This window comes from Drosophila hydei, unplaced genomic scaffold (assembly GCF_003285905.1).
Source record: "Drosophila hydei strain 15085-1641.00,03,60 unplaced genomic scaffold, DhydRS2 tig00008119-arrow-pilon, whole genome shotgun sequence".
In the NCBI taxonomy this organism is placed as follows: domain Eukaryota; kingdom Metazoa; phylum Arthropoda; class Insecta; order Diptera; family Drosophilidae; genus Drosophila; species Drosophila hydei.
Window position 1 is genome coordinate 5140309 of NW_022045830.1, and position 22152 is coordinate 5162460.

The following is a 22152-nucleotide window of genomic DNA, read 5'->3' on the forward strand; positions in this document are numbered from 1 at the left end:
AAGACAACAAAAACTTAAAGACAATGCTAGCCGAACACTACAAAAACCTAATCTGCTCAACAACTTACTTTCGTTAGTGACAGTGGGCGTGTGTGTGTATGAGAGGTGTGTGTGTGTGTGTGCTCAGTATTGTCCTGGGCATTGCTGACTGGCTTCGATTGGAAGACGACAGGCGACAAGTTTGCCAATAAAACCAATGCAGCCGACACACTTAAGTATGAACAAATAACAAACTAAATAAAATGCCAAAGATATCAGCTGGGGGCAGTTCAGTGGGCGGAGTCGTACAACAGCAACAACGAGTACAACAACCGCAACAACAATAACGATTAGAGTCGGGAGGGGAACTCGGCTATATGAAAATCAACTTTTGCTTGGCATGCAAAAATTCTTACTTAATTTTTGTTCGTTTTTCTTGTTTTTTTTTTGTTTTTTTTTTGCATGCAGCATCAAAGTTTTTGCTACTTGAAAATGTGAAGCAGATAAAAATAATGGAAAAGTTTTGCTCGCTTTTTGTTCACAGCCAATACGAGCCAAAAGAATACGAATATAACAAGTGCGAGTGGGCGTGGGCGAGTGGGGGAGGCTGGGAGCTTTAACTGTAGCTGTAGCTGTAGCTGGAGCTTTGGTATTAGGCTTGGCTTCTTCCCTGACTCTGCTAACTGCAGCAGCTGCAGCGACTTAAGGTGCCATCTACCTGCTTAAAGTTTGGCTTTAGCTTATTTAAGCCTCAGCTTGCTGTATAAGAGGCGGTTGGGCGTCTGGCTAAGACGCAGGCACTGACACCTTGGCAACAAGGCCATTTTATTTATTATTCCCTTGAGCTCGACAATTGTGAACGGTTGCGGGGCAGCGACAGCTTATACGCTGGCCGAGGCTATTTTGCATTTTAGCTTAAGTTTGTTTTCGGTAATTGTACTATTGTGGCTGTGCCCATATGGCAGTGCTCTATTCGGGTGAGGCCCTTTCGTCTATCAGTCAAAACATACAACTTACTTTTCCCAGACTGCTTGACTGGATGACAAAATGGTTTCGGCTCTTCAGACAGAATCTTTTACGAGTTCAAGCAGTTGACAGGGATATTCCAGTACTTTTATAAGTAGTTCTGCGATTGCAACTCTAGAACACTTTTCATTGAAAAAGCTCGATATTTGTGCAATCAAAAGTGCAGCGCTGAGCAGCGGCGTTTGTAAGCCTGCCACAGCCGGTAGAACACACAATGCTGAGTGACTGTAAATTCTGACAAATTGCAGCTACGTTAATCCCTTGACGTCCGAACATAAAAAGCAGCCACTGTGAATGCCGTTCAATCCGGCTGCAGAGGGCCCAAGACTGTTTCGTTTCGTTTCGTTGTTTGGCAACAATGCAAATGCAATATTCCAGCGCTCACTTGTGTGTTGTGTGTGTGGGTGTGTGTGTGTGTGGGTGTGCATCTAATAAGCCTTTAACAATGCGCACACGAGGTGTTAATGCCAGCACTTTAGCTTCGGCTACATTCGATGCACTGAGGCACTCAAAGTTCGTTGCCTACTTTTGGGAGTTGCACTAACTCAGCAGCTGCCCCGCCCCATGCAACCGTGTTGCCCTCGGGTGGCAGTCGTGATTTATTTACCGTTGAAATTATCTTGTTTTGCGGTTTGATGCATCGCATTGCCAAAGTAACTTTATTTTGCACTCGAAACCTTTTTGCGCTCTATATAAAAATTTACGTTTCGGTTGCTTGTTTTTCGATTCTTTTTTTGTTTTTGGTTTTTTTTTCAGTTTTTGGCTTTGCTAACTTTTTAACTAACGTCGACTTGAGTGAAAATTGACTCAACGTTGTGCGCGCTGCTGGTTTGTTGGCTGCCTCATCCGTGGTCGGGGCTTAGGCGTTTCTCTTTCCTCACTTTTTTTTTTTGTTAGACAATCAATATTTGCGCCTGTGTGTGCGTGGGCGGGTTGCACTGGCAGTGCGGGGCTGGCAACAACTTAGCCAACTGTTTATCTATCTAGCTACAGTTTTGAAGTTCTTTGCGGCAAGTGGGCAAGCGTGGGGTAGCTCAGCTAAGCAGCACACTTTAGCTTAATTGGCAACCGCGCGAATTGTGTACATTTTTAAGTAAGAGTTAATATTGAAGAGCAGCTGAGCCGAGGCTTTAGCAACTTTTTGAGGTTTAAGTTCAGTACAATTTGACACTTGAGCTTTAAGTTTTTGCCCGGCTACCCAGACCCACGCTCACCTCGCCATCCACCTGAGTGCTGGGCAAATAGATTCCGTTGAACCAAAGCTTTTCCGCTTCTATTTGTGTTGTAGCGTGGCGCTGGCAAGTCCACATTTCTGGCCACAGACATGGAAAACCAATATCAAAGCCAACCACATATCAGAGTCTTGTCATTCACACACACACACACACACACATACACATGCATTGGTTAGCCTGGACCAAAAGTTGTGGATCAACGGCCGTCAAGCTTAATTTTTTGTTTTGAATACTAAAAGTCGTCTGAGTGAGTGAGTGTGTGTGTGTCTATGTATGTGTATGTTATGCTTAAATGGCTTACACAATTATAGCATTATTATCGTGGTCATGCATTGTTTTGTCTGCCAACATGCAGCCACGTTGCGGCCGAAGACCGTACGTCCATTAGCAAAATATGGTCAAAGCGAACAGTTTAATGATCAAAATTGATTGAATATTGCTGAAATTTGCGTAGTGTTTTAACCAGTATATTTTCTGAAATTTTTCTGGATTTATTTAGTCTATTTGATTTACTTGAAAATCTAAGGAATGATATTTTATATTGGAATTGTTTTAATTGGATAAACTTCATCACACATGCAGGGAAGCGACATATGATATATAGAATTTTATTAATTTATTAATTAATTTATTAATTTTTTTATACTCAGGTATTTCAGAAAACTAAAATAAATCAAATATATTTTTATATTATTTAATAAACTTAAAAACGTTTACCTATGTGCAGGCAAAAATAGTTGAGCTCTCTGAAATTCATCTTCAGCTTTGGCTAAATTTATAATAATTATTAACTATGAAAATTTCGAAAACAAACGAAAATGCTTTAAATATTTTATTTAAGCTGAACTTAATTAAAACCTGAGCAAAACTTTCTCCCTATCTCGCTTTCTAGTCAAACTATAAACATGAATAAAGCTTAACTAAAGCTTTCAAAACTGCAAAGTCTTAACTGACTTCAATTATTATTAGTTTGAAAACTTTTTTTGATGCAAAAAGCAAAGCTCTTCTGCTGATTTGTTGTTGTTGTTGGCTGTTTTGTTGTTAAGTCATGACTTCTAAATGCTTCATTACATTTTTGCCCATGTTTATTACAGCGTTTGACCATTGTCTGTAGCTGGGCTTAAGCTAAATGCTTTTGTTTGTAATTTATTTGAAAATTGATTATAAATTATGTAAAAAAAAAACACGAACAACAACAGCCAACAGTTGCATGGGTTGCAAATTTTAATTAAAATAAACAGACATCGTTCAGTGACATAAACATATATATATATATACATATCTCTCTCTATGATTTCTCTCTCTCTCTCTCAGCATAGCTGATTATATTTGGCAAGCAACTACCAACTTTTTGGCCATAATTGTAAGCCGAGGCTTTTGAAGTTTGTTTTTTGTTTTGTTTTATTTAATTTTGTTGATTTTGTTTGGAACATTGTAGCTGTCATTATAAATTGCATTTGTGTCCAACGTATAAGTCCGTTCCAATGTTGGCTTTACTGTACTTTTAATGATGTGACAATGTAAAATACGTACACATATAACAAAGTTGTTGCTTCATTGTTTATTTATTCCTCGATTCTTTGTCGCCAGCGAACTGCGAATGGTTGATTAAATTTAATTATTTATTACGATTTAGAGTACTTCATATAAAATTTAATGCTGAACCATCTTTGTAATATATTCTAAAATATTTTAAACTAAATATAAAATAAACATTTTAATTTTCAATCAAATTAACAATAAGAAATTTTTGCTAATTATTTTCCCAACATTTGGAAGTTTTCTAAATAGAAAACATAGTCAGAAAAGGGTTTCTTTACCTTGTTAAAATGTCAGCTGTTGTTTAGGCCATGTATACCCTGTCAAGACTCAAAGTTTCAGCTCATGCAGCCAGTTTGTAGCCCCAGTCAGCCAACTGACTGACAAAAAAGAAGCAGGCCCGACTTTCTCTTAATTCAGCCCATTACGCTTTCCACAATGAGGTTTTTTCTTGCAGCTGCCACGCCCCCATGACGAAACAATGACTGGGAACAAAGGAGGCCCGAAATGGTTGACCAGAAAATGACGCGCAAATGTTGACAGCATTAAATTAAAGCGTCATAAAACGGCGCAAGCCACACGCAAAATATATGCATATAAATCAGGAGTACGGCGGCCAGTTTTAGTGCGGGGCGGGGAAAGGAATAGAAGAAAAGGAAGCTCCAAACCTTTGGCCATACAAACTGGCGCTGATTGACGTGAGCCTGACCAGGCAACTACTGCTAATTTGGACGGGGCAGCGGCGACAGCGATAAAAACCCCCAAATAACCAAAACAAGCCAAACCAAACCAAACAACACAACACAACACAACACAACACAGAAACAGCAACAACAGCAGCAAAAAAACGGAAGAAGAACAGCAGCAACAACAAAAACAACACAAACAACGGAGAACAAAATGTGCAGAAATTTCATCAAAGCGACGTTTTACGGGTAAAGCATTTGCATATTTTGATTGGACACGCCCACTACGGCTAGTGGGGGCTAGTGGGCGAGCAAACAATAAGGCAGTCAATGCCGATGCCGATGTCGATGCCCAAGCAGAAGCCGATGCCAATGCCAACGCCAACACCAACGATTTTTGGCCGGTTTTGGCATGCGGCTAACAAACTGCGACGTGCGCTAGGTTCAACAGCAACAGCAACAACAAGAACAACAAAGGATACAATCGGGCCGATAAGCGAGCTAAAGCCTCGAGCTGGTCACTCCCATTGTTTGCCGCCCACTCGCCTGGTTGGCTGGTTGGTTTGGCTGGACTTGGAACTGGCCTATCATCCGGCTGACGTGACGTGGCAACGATTTTTACACTTTGCACATTTTTGTGCTTCTGACGCGTCAATTGTTGTTGTTGCCAAGCACCCTGGAGCCAGAGCTAATGGAGGATATATGAGCTAGGATAGGGAAAACAACTTAGAAATTAAAAGATACCAAATAAGTAACAAAAATACCTAATTGAATAAAATACCAAATGAACTAGTTTCTTATTTTGTATAAACCAGGGCTACGAAACGATCAATTGGTGCCTAGATCAAGGCATAAAAACGTTATGTGGAAACAGGTTTGTAAAATAGAAGTAAAATCAATTTTGTTGTGATTTTCATAATTTCTGTGGCCTACAGGGTATTTGGTTGGTCTAATAATTGTATATACAAGTTTGCGCGCTGTTGTTGGGCATTGTTAGAACGCGCTTTTTAGTTGAGCTTCAGTTTTTGTGGCACATTTTGGTCGCGTTTACGTTGCGGGCAATAAATCTTCATTTTCGCTATTAAAATGTTGTAATATTTTTTCTGCTTTTCTTTATTTTTTTCCTTTTACTTTTTTCTTAATGCCTTGACGATTGTCCTTGTCGCGGTGCGTTTGGCCGTTTATATAGCCGTACATTTTGAATTTTTAGCGGCCATAAATAAAAAAAATAGGAGAGTAAAAAATTTGATACGTTAGCAACTAGCGAGTTTTATTTTTCCGAGGGCGCAGTCTAGATTTGGTGGCTTTAAAGGGGATTTATGTCTCCGCGTAAAAGGTAATTGATCTTTAATCTGAAACTCTGAGTTCTTGCACTTACAATTTACGGCATTTCGCTAGCCGAGGGCCTATTAAATCTTTTGCTGATGTCAGCACACATAGCCATCCGTTACGTATACGCAAAGTGTCAGTTGTACAAGTTGAGCTGAAAGTTTTCAACAGCTGCCATTTGGCAATTTGCTAGCTGTGATAATGCCAAGCTGGCAGTTTATTAAATTAAAATATGTCACACAATTGAAAAGCAGCTGCATGGCGACTCGCAAATTGTATTGCCAACTGCCAACTGCCAACAGCCAACTCTGGCCCCGGTCAGGTGTGTGCCAGGTACCGAATAACTATGCCGGATAACCATGTTAGGTGACAACATTTTTGACGCTTCGCATGATTTTGTGTGCGTGACAAAATATTCCCTTTGCATGCAACTCATTCAGCCAGTTGCCAGTTGCCAGTTTCCAGTTGCCATAGCCATAGTCATACAATATTCTGTTACAGCATGCTCTTTTATTATTAAGTCAAATTGTTGTGCTATGCATTTGGCTGATAAGTATAGATAATCATATTGCTGGCTGTCAAACACGTTCAGTACATTTCAATAGAACTTTAAAGCAGCAGCCGAACAAATTTAGCGAAATGTTAGAATCACTTTAGTCGAGGCAATAAATCAAACTGTCTAAAAGGGCACACACATATATATATTCATACTGAAAAAGGCATTTGCGATGAAATTAATACGCTACGCCACACACACACACATACGCACGCACAAATTTATATTTATCCTTTTATATATGCTATATATGCTATATGCATATTGCCGCTGTGATTAATGCTTAGCGCGCGTACATGGCGTATGTGTAACATTTCGCTTGCTGTCTTTATTAATGGACGCTGATTTTCACATAAAGCTTTACGTCTAGAAAGCGACTATGTGGGCGTGTGAGTGTGTGGGTGAGTGTGAGTGAGTGTAGTAGAGAAAGTGTAAGCCAGGAGTCATGGCTGCATGTTGAGTGAGCTTGTGAGCAGCCTGGCCATGCACAGCCAGAGCAGTGTTCTAGGGTCATTAAGGTGTAAATTATACTTCTAATTAGCCATTAAGTAGCATCAGCCGCCAGGCAGTAGTCAACGTTTAAGAGCAGATGCCAAGCAAGCAAAGCTGCCTGAGTGATATGTGGCTGTGTGGGTGTGTGAGTGTGTGAGTGTGAAAGTATGTGAGTGTGTGTGAGTATGTGTGGCTTGGCATAGAACTATGAAAATGCAATAAAACCTAATGAGCTAACATAATGTGAAAATAAAAAGTAAATTAAAGCAGCCTTAACTTTGAGCATTATGTTTCACATTGATATAGAGTAACTGAGCATTATACTCCTTCATTATTTGTCCTGATTTAGGTTTTTGCTGCAATCAAATTTCAAAGGGGCCAAAGAAAAGCTAGCTTCCCTTCTATGTTAAAGCTGCCGAAGAAAAAAAGGCAAAAGCAGCAAAGTCCCAAACGCATAAAGAAATGTAAAGAAAAGACAATGCACTCGAGTCAATACCGAATGTGCGAATCCTTTACCTATAATGCTTATATAGAACAGGATGAAAAACAACCATGGGAACAGCATCAACAAAGCATGTGGGAGTGAGAAAAAAAATAACCAGAATGGGAAAAATAGTTTGGAGAAAAACAAAAGGAAAAATAAGAAAAAAAGAAGAGGGAAAAAACTGAATTCTTGAGAAATAAATAAAGTGAAGAGATGCGAGCGAGCTGCAGCGCCAGACAGACTGTTGAAGCAGAAAATCGAAAATTTATACAAATAATATATTGAGAATGAAACAGAGAGAGACAGAGAAAGAGATAGAGAGCGAGAGAGAGAGTGAGAGCTAAGAGAATGCCGGCGACAACGTGGCAAACGCGTTCAGGAAATGTGCAGCGGCTACAAAAGGAGCAGCGCTGTTTCTATTGCCAGCGTATGTGAGATCTGTGTGTGTGTGTGTGTCTGTGTTAGCGATTGTGTGTGTGTATGTGTGCATTGTTGGTTCTCTGGTATGGGTGTTTGCCATTGCTAAATTTGCATTTATTTTCTGAGGGCATGTTCAAATGTGCAACGAACTGTGTTTGAGTAGAAGACAACGCTCGCTCGCCGGGGCAGTAGTTCTTGCAGAAGCATGTGGCAGCGGCTAGGGACAGGTTCTTAGGCCGGGGTGGTGCTGTGTGCAGGGTCAGGCACATTCGAGTGGTGCAATCAAAGAAGATGCTGCTGCCTGTAGCAGTTAACGCTCATTGCAATACGCTCTCGCTCTCTCTCTCTCTCTCTCTCTCTCTCTAGTGCGCTCTCCCTCTCCCTTTTTCTCGTTTCTCTTTGAATTCATGTCTAAACAGCTTAAGACAAATGCACAAGCATGCCGAAAAGCACACACACACATACTTACTTAGCACACTGCCAACTGACCCTGGAGCAAAACCTGTAACTGAGCTGCATGCAACTAGCTTTGATTTTACTGCTGTTAACATTTTAAAGCATTTTACTTTTGATGGCGAAATTGAATTTGTTCTTCTGCTGAACACTTAACAAAAAATCAAGCAGCTTTGCCAACTGCATATGAAAATAGGAGCAAGACGTCATATATAATGCACTTTTTTCCTCTCCTCTTCTAAAGGATTGCGTCATGTTGCATAATGAGCTGTAAAACAGCAGCAGCAGCGGCAGCAGCAGCCCGGCAAGTATTTACGTTTATATCCAGGCGCCCATGGCGTATGAGTGACATTTAATTTGCAGTCGTCAGGAGCACATCAAATCCAGCTTGTGTGCTCTGTATGTGTGTGTGCGGAAACCTTAATGTAACTGCATTTCGTAGCATAATTAATCGAAATCCCAATTTATTCACAAACTCAATAAATATAATTTTCATTTACAAACATTTCTCTTAAATTCAGTCCTGAAAATCCTGGGTGTGGATTGAATTTGCACACCTCCTGTCTTCAGCCGTTTAAAGTATGCAAATAAAAATGGTATATTTTGGGCAGCGTTTCTTGTGCTTGGTTAACCCAAAAGTTATATCCCAGGCAGGCCGTAAAAGCTTGTGCCTTGCTTGCCTTGCTTGTGCCTTGCTCTTAGCCCATTGCCCGCTGTGCGTTGTCCGTTGTCCGTATCCGGGCACGCGCTTCACAGCTAATAATAAATGACCCGGGGTTGTCGTCGGCAGCGTTTTTCAGCTGAGCACGTACGCATAAATTTCAACGCGATGCGTCAAGTGAGGACCTAAAACACGTGTAAGCCAAACGCTATGTATATATGCCACATACAAGTTTGGCCTTTTTCCAATACCCTGTACGCCGCTGTGCTAACAAAAGGCTATGCCATGCTGAAGGAAAAGCATAAGTGAATGAAAGAAGAAAGAAAGCTGAAATTCCTTAAGTTGTGTTTGCTCTCAGCACTCATACGGCTGGGGATCATTCTCAGAAGGGGGACTTACACAGATTTGATTGACCTCTAAAGATCTCAAAGGAACATCTTTGCCCTGCAGAGTATCGCGCAGCTTGGCATTTGAAATATATTTCAAGCTCACTTCCTGTTGAAGGCATAGGCGTAGGTGCGTGGTAAAGTCAGGCTCCATTTGAAGCAAATACCTTTTGCTATGGCAAGCTCTTGAAGTACCTTATCCCTTAAGCATAATGACCGGCAATTACGGCCGGAGAGCTGACTGCGCAGCTGACTCGAGTTACAGCCTAGTAAGCATATGTCTGTGAAGTTATGTGTCAAGTGTAACATATTCTAAATAATTGATGAGTGAGCCCGAGCCGGGCCGCCAGTCGACAGACGACAGTCGACAGTCAGTTGGCTGCCAACTTTAGAGCATTTGCATAAAAAAGACTTTGACTGCAGCCCATCAATTAGACGCTGTCGCCGGCATTTGGGAATACCTATGGCTGGGCAGGAGCTCAGTTGCCTTGCCCGTTGTCAGCGCACATATTACAAACACTCCAATTTCCGGCTGTCGGGGCAACAGGCTGCACTTTGCCGACAGCCTCCTTTGCCAGCTGTGCCGTGGCTGTGGCAACTTTAATCAACGTAAATTAATTATCTATAACCTTCGTTACATAGTTCTTTGGCAGCTTCCGCACATTCCGGCCTTTTTCAGACATTGATGATCACCTCTTTTCCTTTTTTCTTTTTAATTTCAAACATGTCGTCTGCCTGCCATAGACATATATAGTCAACGGGATAAAGTTGTTAACGGCCACCGTATGCCAATTAGCATCAACTGAAACATTATTATATAATTTCCTGTTTGTTATTTATAGGTTTGCTTCTTTGGCATTTTGACGTCCAAAAGATATTCACAATTTAATTTCATTCTCCTGATGTATTGAGGAAAAATCCCCCATTCCTGAGGTCTCTCGTGTGAGGGTAAACTACGTGGAACATCTGAAGGCGAATATTGAAAATGTACCCCTTACACTTGTTGCACGAGTATAAAAAGCTACCAAGCCCAAGTTTGTAGTCTAGAGCGTTAAATTGTATAAAGTTAGCTGACTTTTAATAGGCGATAAATTAGAATTGTTTTGCTTAAAACAAGCTTTCGCCATGGCTTGTTTGTAGCTATTTACTGTAGCATTTGCAATCATTACCGATAAAGATGCTGCAGCATAAACACAGATTTATGATTCTCGTAGCGGTGATCGGACAGATTGCGGCTGGGACTTGGATAAAGCACTACGATGAGAATTATCATCGTCCCACCTATTATAATAGGGCGCACAGGAGTTCAAATCACGTCGACTACAATCGGAAAGCATTGGAGCATCGCAACTTCAGGAAGGCAACGAGGAAACCTACTTTGGCACCATTTGATCCTAGCATTCACGTGAGCTACTACGTCAACGTTCTGTACAAAGGTTCGGTGATTTGTGCCGGTGCTCTTATCACACGCCGGATGATCATCACGTCGTCTCGTTGTTTTCTGGCCAATGAACTTGAGCCGTCGCAGGAATTCAAGGCCAGGGAGATGTCCATATTGACTGGCAACGACTTCGGCACACCCAAGCGCCATGTGTTTCCTGTGAAAGCCTTTTTTCTGCCCGCCGGAGAGGTTCAGCATGAAGATATACATAGGATGGCATTTTTGGCATTGCATGAGAAGCTGGACAAGCGAACGTATCGCTATATTAACCTGAACAGGAATGTGCCAAATGTGGATACCCCTGTGCTTATATCATTTGTCGACAGTTATACTCGCGATATAACCATGCTTAAGACCAGGGTGGTCGAAGATAAGCGTTGTATAGAGTCCTTCGCGAAGGTCGGCAGAAAATTCCCTCACTTTGCACCTGAATACATCTGTGTGAAAAACAAGAAGGGAAGCTGCAGCACGCGCCCTGGCGATCCGCTGATCGTTGACGATATGCTGGCTGGCTTCAATGTTTACGGCGAGCAATGTGACGAGTTTGAGGGGAATCACATAGTCGATGTTTACTATGCCTCTCGCTACGTGATAACATTCCTACAAAAGGCTACCGACATGCTGAGAGCCCTCACAGGCACGGCTAACTTCAATAGCTCGATGACAACAAGGCGACATCAGCTATATACAACAACCGTTGCAACAATCACAGTTTCAGAGGAATCTGAACAAACTGAAACTTTTGAAGAATCCGAAGGACCCGAAGAACACGAAGACCGCGAAGAGAGGACTGAAGGACAGAAGGACAAGACTGCAGAAAGTGAGCATAGTGAAGTATCTGAAGAGCAGCAGGAATCTGAAGGACATAAGGAAAGTGATGATTCTCACAAACATGAAGAAGAGCAGGTAACCGACGAAGAGCAGTCAACTGAAGGACAGCCGGACGCACCTGAAGGACAGCAGGAAGGTGAAGAAACGCATAATCCCGAAGAACAGACGGAAGACGAAGAAGCGCACAAACATGAAGAGCAGCAGGGAGCTGACGGTTAGGAGGGGGAAGAAAGGCATCGCAGTAAAGCCCTGTCACATCCTCTGTAGTTCAACAGAATCAATAAAAATAAAAATATAAATATAATATTTATATTCTATTCTGTATTTAAAATAATTCTTAATCATCTTAGCTTTTGAAGCTACTCTGCCTAACATATATACATCTATAAAAGTTGGCAATCCAGTAACAAGTATCTATTGCGCTATAAGATTGATGAATTAGCTCTAGAAATAGACTGAGGCATGTCCGAAATGTGTGTGACGAATTGTGTCAGGACCGTGAAAGGGTGAAGATCTGTGAAGACATTGAATGTCAGACAGTTAAAAGTGAACTTTCAACGATGACAAGGCTCCATCTGTCGCTGTTAGCTTTGTTGTCGATCTGCAACGATGCAGAGCTATACCATTACCATCGGTACATGCTGAGCGAATATAAGCCACAGCATAGCCATGCCTTACAAAGTGACTATAAGCCGATGCCGCGTCCTATCTATTCGGACGAGGAATATCTTACTGCACCTGAAGATGTCGAGTTGAACGTTGAAGACGGAAAGACAACAATCGTACAGCAGCTAATGGTGCGCATCTTTGCAAACGATAAGTACATTTGCATGGGAATGCTTGTGGACGCCGATGTTGTGATATCTACTTACGCTTGCATACAGAGCGCGCAATCAGCTAAATTTACGATACAAACTATCAAAAATAAGGTCTTTAAATTAAGAGAAACGGTAACCAGGTTGAGTAATAGCCCGTTGGTAGTCGAACTCCACCTTGCACAGCCCCCGATAGACAGTATGTTCAGGCCCCAGCTCTGCCCCAACAAGCTGAACGCTGGCGTACAGGTGCTGCTGTCCATATATAGGCACAATAGCGTGCTCAGCGAATTGGCTAATGTGGTGCCTCTAAAAGATTGCCGCGCTCTGCTTAACGATACTTTCAACCAGTACACCGACGGACAGTTAATTTGTATTAAAAATGAGAGAAAATCGGCCGCTTGTCAGAAAAACTATGGCGCCCCACTTATTTACAAAAATAATTTATGTGGCATCAACTTATTGGGCCATAGGTGCCTCAGGGATGGGAAACTGGATCTGTATGCCTTCGTTCTAAATGAAACAGCTTACACACAGAAAGCTTTATCAAGCGTCCACTCCTTAAATATTGAAGATGTCATTTTGTGAGCTGGTGGTAATCAAATTACATTTGAAGATCCTTTCGGATCACATAGGTCACATAGATCACCTTTTGTATACCCTTGCCTATTCGTAATAAAAGTACATTAAATTAGAGTTTGCATGCCTTGAACGAGTCCTTTCATATTCAATCACACGCCATTAAGATGTGTAATTCAATACTCACGCTGGATCGGTTGGACTCTAAGTTACGGGGTAAAGCCGGAACGGATCAAATAAATCGATTCTATGCATCTCATTGGGCCATGTCAAATGTATAAAATAAGGTGTAACAAAATTGATGTATACATAAAATAATTCTTAGCTTAACTTAACTTTGACATTGAAAGTCGTAAGACACAAGAAAACTCTGGTCAAATTGGCAACAGCCATCAACTCGGCTTGGAATGCTATCAAAAATCATAAGATTGGCCCTATTGCTGATGCTTTTCTGCAATATTGTGGCGCTTAATTTAGGAGGCCACAAAGCGATTAAAATGCGCTATCAGTGGAACGATTGGAGACCTCATTTTGGTTACAATCCTGCCCATTGGGCCATCAATCATCGTCACAGAAAACCATACACAACTAATCAAAACGACGCCTTGAACATTTATCTGGTGAGTCTTCTGCACAAGAAGAAGCTCTTCTGCAGCGGACTTGTGATCAACAATCAGACAGTGCTCACAGTCAAGTCCTGTCTGCTCAATATGCCATTGGCCGACATCGTTGTGCAACTGAGCGATGGCTCAATACACAAGGCGGTTAGTAGCACGGATTCCAAGGACTACACGATGGAGAGCGGCGCGTACCTGCTGTCGTTCTTGCATTTGGAAAAGGCGCTGGATGAAACCTATGAGAAATCGCCACCCTTTTGCTTAAAAGCTGTGGGATCCAAGGACGAAGTGGAGCAATGGAGCTGGGATAAAAACAAACTCTTGCCGATTAAGAAGCTGGTGACTCAGGTGCCAACTAGTCAATGTAACAAAGTCATTAGCGATATCAATGGGACGCTGCCGACCTCCGCCATGAGCTGTGTGGAGAATAGGCAAATAACAAATAAATGCATGAAGACCTATGGACTACCCTACTTGTGGAAGGGCGCCTTCTGTGGCATGAACATTTTCGGTCACAATTGCTCCAGTGCAAAGAACACCGATGTCTATGTGCGGCTGCTGAGAGAGAAAAGGCTTATAAGCAGAACTCTCAAGCTAGCTGTCGCTGCCCACCTGGACGACATCATTATCTAAACAACAGCATCAAATATCCGAAAAATGTGGCATTCAATATAAAGAAGAAAATGTAAATTATAAAAATATATTAAAACTTTGCTGACATTTGATAGATTCAATTCAAAATATATATATATATATATATATAGGTATGTGTATGAAATCTAACTGTGCAATTAAATTAATGACGAATTTCCGCTGTCAAATTGCTGGCAGTTGGCTAAAATGTAAGCATTGCGATACTCACATTTGCTGGTTTCATGAATCATGTCACATCCATTCAATGGACCGTCTGACTGTCTGCCTGACTGTCTGTCTGTCTGTCTGTCTGCCTGCCTGCCTGACTGTGTCTGCGCTCACTCACGGTGTTTGTTTCATCAACAAAAAACTTTGTAAACTCAGAAATGAAGTGGCAGCAGCCTCACAAGAGCAACAACGAGGACTACGACTACGGCTGCGTCGGGCGGATGGCAAAAGAAAGCTTTTGTATTGTAGCGATAATGTCATCAACTAAAGTACTCCGCCGGGCATAGTGAAAAGTTCTAGTCAATCGAAATAAAGCACATAATACTGTGAAACAGACGGCACTGGCTGTCGGTAAGTGGAATGGCACATGAAAACTGTGTAAACATCATTAAAATGTTTCTCTTTTATGCCAACTGCAAATGGGAAATCATTCAAATTATACGATTTTTTCATCTCCTATGTTCACTTAATTTTTTTTTTCTCGTTTTTGCCTTTTACTACAAGAGCTCGAAATGAAATTTTAGAGCATTTCACATCAAATCAAATATTTTTACTGAGAGTTTGAACCAACAAAAAAACCCAGCCACAGCGCCGAAATAAATGCGTCTGCCAACTAATTTGTATTTAGACAAATATTTTACAAAATACTCTCATATGCACGGTAAACTAAACACGTTTGTGTTGGCCAAATATGAAAAAAAAAATAGAAACCAAAAACCTAAACCTCAATGAAAATATTTACGAAAAATTCAGGCGGAAAAAAAAACGAAGAAGGAAAATACAAAGCAAAGCAAATCGCCAACGCATTTGTATGAGTGTGCACGTACTGTGTCCGTGTGTATGTGTGTGTGTATATAAAATTTTATGATAATACGCAACAATTTCGAAATGAGTGTGCCCCGTCGTGGCAAGTCCTGCCTGGCTGCCTCAATGCAGAGCCGTGAGTGCAAAGAAAGCAATTTCCTCAATATTCTTTATGCTCGAAAAGCAAGAGCTAGAAGAGGTACCCAACGAAGAGAGAGAGAGAGGGACAGAGAGGTGGAAAAGCAGCAAAGCTGTGAGGATGGGTAAAACACTTTCGCTGCTGTTGTTATTATTTTCAAAGTTCCATAAGTCGACGGCTAATAAAATTTTAGAAGCTCGGCTGTTAACATTATCATAACACACACTGCGGCCCACGCATGTGTAAGTGGCAATATAATAATAATCATGGCGACGCACACCCACACACACATAGAGATAGAAATAGAGTGGGAGAGTGAGAGGGACACGCACATTTACATGCCCATTAGGCGCTTCGTTGTCTGTTTGCTGCTCTGACTAGCTGAGCTGAGTTGGGCATTGCGTATACGCGGCGTTGTGCGTGCGCCTTATAATTCATTTATTGACATAATTTCGTTTTATTTTTATTTGCTTGACGGCATTTGCGTTCGTCTTTGATGCGACTGCCACGCCCATTGCCAACAATGGCAAATTGAAAACATATTGAATATTGAGTTTGCTGCCATCGAAATACGCCTGGCCGTCCTTAAGCAGCGCCTATTTAATTATGAAGCTGCGCACGCGACGCTGCATAGAATTAGAGTTCGCTGCTGCTGCTGTTGCTGCTGCATTCATTAAAAAGCACTTTAATCTATGGAACATGGACGCAAACATGGATCACGCGCCATCTAATAAATTGCCGAGTGAGCAGGGGAAAACAGGAGAAAATAATAAAAGGACTAGAGCTGGCTGTGTATAAAGAATGCAAAGAGAAATACATGAATCTGAATCTGTGGCAGTCGCTGTTGCGCCATTCGGTTATATTTCTTAGCTAACCTGTGGACAGCAGCAGCAGCTGTGGCAGCAACAACAACTACCAACGGTCTGCGAAGTTGTCTGGTTCGGAGTCGGGGATTGGGGTCGGGGTCGGGGTCTGGCTTGGGTCTGGTATTTGAACGTGACTAGGAAAATGCATTTCCGCTGCACGTAAAACCTGGCAACAAATTTACAACGACAAACCGAAAACTAAAACGAGGCACACGTAAGTCAATCAGCAGCTGGACAGCACTGGCAATAGCAGTAGTAACAGCAACAACAACAACAACAACAACAACAACACGTAGCATCTGTACCCTAATGCAATGCGGAAGTAACACTTCAATTTACCTGCTTGTGTGTGTGGCATCCGATTTTGTTGCTAAGTGAATGAGTTACTTCCGCTTTGCTAAACAATTTCAAATTAAATCACATCAGAAAAGGCATAAAGCACAAATGCCAAGGGTCCTGCTTACTCATATCATCTGTCTACACAGTGAAGTGGGCATGTAATCGATATCCCACTCACAGACTTACAAGTATGACTTATTCGACTGATTATTGTTTAGCCTAGGCAGTCTATGTTTCGGTTTCAATTTGTTTATGTTTACCAGCCCATAAATATTTATTTTAAGCAACTTTCTCCATAGAATTGTGGTATTGAAACTTAACTAAGTTTCGTAGATAAACATTTGCCAATAAATTTTAGTTCAAGAGAATGCGAATGAAGCTATTGCATTGTTTTGAAGCTCCAAACTGCTGCAGATGCGTTCAAGCAAAGCTGGCAGTATTTTTGTATTATTATTATTCAATATAAAATCATTTTATTCTATGAAAGATATGTAATATAATATATGTGATAGATATGTGTATATATGTCTGTCAGTTTGCCAGTCTAATTATATACACATTTTCTTTAAGCATGCTATTTCTCTTACTTGAAATAAATATAATTTTGTAGCTATTTATAAATGAAATTAAATGAAATTGTGTAAATAAGTTTGATTAATTAAATAAACATCAAATGATGTTAATCTGCTTAAGTGTGTCCATTTATAAATATAAATATATATAATGTTTTAATAATGTTATTTCAACAACGACATTGTCTAATCCAAGCAGACATTGTCTAATCCATCCCTGTCCAAACTAATCCACGCCAAAAACTCTGTCAAGTGCTTTCACATTATGTAATTGAAATAGCAAACTGTGTTAACTTCGCACTGATTACAACTGATAACACAAAATATATTAATATATATATAAATATATATATATGGGCATACATACCTGTGTGTGCGTTCGCCCACTAACTGACAGGCATGACAGGTAATATATAGATTTCATGTGGTATAATTAACACCTTGCGAGCTGCACACAAATATTTGCCAAACTTATCGAACGGTTTATCAGCAACAAGTTTGACAGCCAGCCAGATAGTGGGAGCGAGCGAGAGGCCGATAGATAGATACAGAGAGAGAGAGAGACCTATGCGAAGCTAGTTTCAAGTTAGTTTTCAATTTTCAGCTTTTTATGACGCCACGAGCAGCGCTGAATATAAGAAAATAAACATACCTGAAATATCAGTTTTCAGCTGATATTTATTTGCCCAGAAACACGATTACGACGCGCATTCATTGCCGAGGCGCATGGCGTTACGGGTTTTCGCGTTGGCTGCCAGCGTGTGGCACACAGTCGGGCACAAACGCCGCGATGTCCGGCAGCCTGCATCGCCGGCTGCGCTGTTGCCTGCTCGGCATTATGACTCTCTTGGCCATGCAGTTTGTGATTCTCGTTTTGGTTGTGCGCCTTGGCCTTATCGATGAATTAATCAGCCGTCGCGTGAGTGTTCAGTTCAAGTTCTTCTAACATTGACAGCAATTTTAATGCGACTGTTTTCCAGTTGCTTTTGCAGCAGCAGCAGCTAAGCCTACATCAACATGAATGGCAAGACTTTGTTACGCATACGCCCGATCAGCCACATGCATTTTATCAATACAATCGCCAGCTAAGCGACAATTTAGCAGCAGTCCGTCTGCTGCCCACGACGCGACATGAAAGGTCTGTATAAAGACTTGACTAATTTATAATGCTCTATTTACATTACTTAAGAAATGTATACTCAAGTCAGACAGAAGAAGCTCATGGACAGATCAAAACTTATATTAGACTAAAAATATATTGTGAACTAATGGGTATCTGACAGTCAGTCAGCATTGATTAGCACACTTAAACTTGTTCTTCAATTTTTTTTAACTTTTTTTTTAACTTTTTAACTTGCAGTTGCAACAGGCGTCGCTATGCGCTGCCCCACGCTAGTCTCGCCAAGCTGAGCGTTGTGATTAGTTTTCATAATGAGGCGCGTTCCATGCTGCTGCGCACGATCTTGACGCTGATCAGTCGAACGCCGCAGGAGTATCTGCACGAGCTCATTGTCATAGACGATGGCAGCGAGGATGGTGAGCTTGGCCAAGATCTCCAGCGTTGACACTAGCTCTCATTCATTTAGCTCTCTCATTTCGCAGTCGGCCTGTTGGCGAGTCTCGAGCGGCACTTGACCGCAGCCTATGCTGAGCGAGGGCGCCCCCGACTCATCTTTAGTCGAAATCTGAACCGCAAGGGCCTGATTTGGTCACGCAACGAGGGCGCTCGTTTGGCCAGTGGCCATTATTTGCTGTTTCTGGACAGTCACTGTGAGGTCAACGATGGCTGGCTGGAACCCCTGCTGGAGAGGCTGACGCTGAACTCAAGGCTTGCGGTCAGCCCGCTGCTGGATCCCATTGAACCCGAGACCTTGAGCTACATGGCAGGGAATGAGCTGCTGAAAGGCGGCTTCGATTGGAGCCTACACTTCCATTGGCTGCCCCGGGTGCTGGCTGACAAGGAGACGCTGGCGCAGCCATATACCAGCCCTGTCTTTGCGGGTGGCATCTTGATGATCTCACGCGAGTCGTTCCGCAAGCTGCACGGCTTCAATCCGCACTTGGAGGTAAGCGCCCGCGCCTAATTAACTTGTGCTTGTGGCAAGTGTGTGCTAATTGCTTATGTCAAGCCATGACACACGACTTTGTGGCGCACAGCGAATCGAGAACTGAGGGAATCGGAGAGAAACTGAAAAGTGCAGAGCAACATCTCATTTCCTTTTTGTCTGTAGATTTGGGGCGGCGAGTCCATTGAGCTGGCCATTAAGTTGTGGCTTTGCGGCGGACAAATTGAGATCGTGCCCTGCAGTCGAATTGGACATATTTTCCGAGCAGCCCATGCCTTTGAGTTTCCGCCTCAGTACGACCAGGAGCAGGAGCTGGAGCAGGAGCTGCAGCAACTGGGCAGCGCACAAGCGACATATTTGCGGTAGGTTGAAGTGACCCGTCGAAAGGTTTTCTATTCAGTTTTTCTGTTGTTGCTCGTTTTTGTTTGGCCAGCGACTAGCTTAGGTGTGAAAAGCGCGGTGGCCTTTGGTATTTTTCAATTTATTTCAGCCAGGCCCTCAGCCAGCGCCCCTCCGTTGGGCACCTTTTAATATAAACATTCCCAGCACGCAATGCGATTGCTTACATACTGACCGTTCCGCTTATATTCTGTATTCTGCAGCAACTCAAAAATCATAGCCGAGTCCTGGCTGGACGAGTACAAATATTTGTTCTACGCTCTCAAACCGTCGGCCAGAGAAATTCCATTGAATCTCCGCCCCGTTTCCACCTACGATCCGGCACAGATAAAAGCTGAGCTGAAGTGCCAGCCTTTCGACTGGCTCATGCGACATGTGAGTCCCGAGCTGAGGTACGTATTCCCCATGCAACTAATGTGGGAATTCCATTCATTCGATTGCCTAACTGTATTATTATATTGGCAAAGAGTTGATTATGTCTGGAGGCACCATTTGATAGCTATATCAATCAACTTTTACCTGTTGCTCTTTTGTGGCAGGTTGCAGCACGCGAACCTCAGCGCTCTCGGCACCTTGCGCAATGCAGGCCGCTGTCTGCATGTGGCAGGCACAGTGCCGCAGCTGCAACTGCTGCTTACCAGCTGCCATAGCCTGCAAGTCACGCAGTGGCATTTGCATCACGAAAGCGGGCAGCTGAGCACAGAGCAGAGACTCTGCCTAGCAGTTGATGCTGCAGCAAAGCAACCGCAGCTGAGCTTAGAGCCCTGCCGTGCCGGACAGACCGGGCAGCATTGGCTGCGACGCAACACACAGTTGCAGCATGCTCGGACGCATCTTTGCCTGGATAATCCGCTCAAGGATCAGCTACTGCTGAGCCGTTGCCGACCACATGCGGTCTCCCAATCATTTCAATTTGCATTGGAAATGGAGGCACAAAGCTAAACCCGTTAATGTCCTGCAGATTGAGCAGCAGTCGCTGGGCCGTTGGCAACTAATCAAAACGTTGGCTTGTTGTGCTAATCTCTGTGAAATATTTCCGTTGCCTCAGCCGCCATAGTTTATCGCCAGGGGAAGCTTTAAATAATGGACGGACAGACAGAGAGAGGGGGAGGTCAGGAAGAGGGAGAGGGAGAGTGTTTTTGTACAGTCTACGTTTTGCTATCAAGACTTCGCACGCTTCCTGTCGCATCCGTCACACGCGACAGCACACAATGGAGCTGCAGACAGATAAAAGACAACAACGGACCGCGTATTGTTTAGAAGTCTACGGCATCAGTCAACTGCCCGAACAATGCGACGCTCTTGCAGTTGTCATGGCTGTTGTTGTTGTTGTTGTGGGTGCTGTGCTGGGTTGGGGCAACATCAAAGTCGCCGCGCGGGTCGCAAATGTAATTGAGTTGATGACTGCCCGGCGAGCTTCCGGCAACTTTGATGGCCTTCGGATGCTGATGACAAAAAAGCGGCGGCAACACAATAAAGCCCAAAGAATGCAAAATGCAGTGAGATCTCTGGCTGACTGTCGGACAGTCGGACAGTCGGACAACCTGCAGGCCGAACAAATTTCAACTCGAGTATTGTTTTCTTTGGCCATCTTTGCGGTAATAAAGCGTAAAAGCTAATTTTGTTGCACACAAACGTAAAAGAGAAGGAAAAAAATACACAACACAATGGCCCGAGTTGTCAATATGACGGCAACTGTGCGCCACCAGCAATTGCTGCAATTGTGGGGCAGCAACATTTATTTTACGGTATCACGGCAACAGGCGCTGCCGGCTACGCCCGCAAATCTGGCCATTCCGGCGACGCGGCGTCGGCGGTTAACTTGGCGGCGACGACGACTACCGAACAGCGCGTAAAATCATATTTTTCATGGCAACTTATACAAAACAAAAAACCTGTTAAATGCCAGGCGCTCATACGCCCTAAAAATGACTACTCAAATATTTATGTTCGTTTTTGTAGCTGCAAAACTGTGCCTGATCTAGGTCTTAAGTGTTGACTAGTTCTTGTTTGTTATTAACAATAAAATATTTAGTTATAAAATATGTGAAGCTTAAATGAATTTGTTTGCCTAAACAAGTTTCTATCTAAGCATTTATCTCCTGAGATAACTATAAATGACATCAAAATTTATTCACTAAACAGAAGAGCCATTGAAGGAAATAAGGAATATGCATCACTTCTGATTGAATATTGTGTCTTAAGAATTAGGTAAGTGCCATTTTATGTTGTCGTTGTCTTATGTCGTAGAGCGAGCCATAATTTAAATGAGATATCATCTATATAAGTCTGACTGAATGTTTGATGTTTGTTGAAGTTGTTGGAAATGGCATTTACTTAGACAAAATCTATTGCAACTAGGTATAAATGTCAGGGGTAAGACGAAGCTGAAGTTGTACAACTTACTTGCTAGTTTATCATGTCCACTTTGTCAATTTCGTAGGGTACTCAAATAAAACCAACGACGACAGCTAGACGTCTAACAAGTTGCAGCTGTTTGTCCGTGCGGAAGCAGCATTTAGTTTAGTTAAGTTTGGTTTATTTTAGTTTCTTTCCAGTTATGACTACGTTGGACCA

The 22152-nt window shown here is 42.4% G+C and overlaps 4 protein-coding genes across 6 annotated transcripts; all 4 read left to right on the plus strand.

The window, feature by feature from the left end:
* The first annotated feature begins 10414 nt into the window (after positions 1-10414).
* Positions 10415-11792, plus strand: LOC111596149. Its single transcript, XM_023310238.2, has one exon. The coding sequence runs from the start codon at positions 10424-10426 to the stop codon at positions 11735-11737; it is 1314 nt and encodes a 437-aa protein (XP_023166006.2). The 5' UTR covers positions 10415-10423; the 3' UTR covers positions 11738-11792.
* Positions 11793-12070: 278 nt separating this feature from the next.
* On the plus strand, positions 12071-13029 carry LOC111596151. Its single transcript, XM_023310240.2, has one exon. The coding sequence runs from the start codon at positions 12079-12081 to the stop codon at positions 12919-12921; it is 843 nt and encodes a 280-aa protein (XP_023166008.2). The 5' UTR covers positions 12071-12078; the 3' UTR covers positions 12922-13029.
* A 380-nt stretch (positions 13030-13409) lies between these two features.
* LOC111596160 lies at positions 13410-14162 on the plus strand. Its single transcript, XM_023310251.2, has one exon. The coding sequence runs from the start codon at positions 13410-13412 to the stop codon at positions 14160-14162; it is 753 nt and encodes a 250-aa protein (XP_023166019.1).
* Positions 14163-17623: 3461 nt separating this feature from the next.
* Positions 17624-20872, plus strand: LOC111596147 (putative polypeptide N-acetylgalactosaminyltransferase 13). 3 transcript variants are annotated; one of them, XM_023310234.2, is made up of 8 exons: positions 17624-17675; positions 17761-18029; positions 18091-18248; positions 18471-18646; positions 18713-19176; positions 19342-19538; positions 19779-19967; positions 20115-20872. In XM_023310234.2, the coding sequence occupies exons 2-8, from the start codon at positions 17901-17903 to the stop codon at positions 20515-20517; spliced, it is 1716 nt and encodes a 571-aa protein (XP_023166002.2). In that variant the 5' UTR covers positions 17624-17675; positions 17761-17900; the 3' UTR covers positions 20518-20872. The 3 variants fall into 3 exon arrangements, with proteins under 3 accessions (XP_023166002.2, XP_023166003.2, XP_023166004.2); XM_023310235.2 differs by lacking the exon at positions 17624-17675 and having other exon boundaries at positions 17801-18029; positions 18103-18248; XM_023310236.2 differs by lacking the exons at positions 17624-17675; positions 17761-18029; positions 18091-18248 and having other exon boundaries at positions 18550-18646; positions 18697-19176.
* The last annotated feature ends 1280 nt before the right edge of the window (positions 20873-22152 follow it).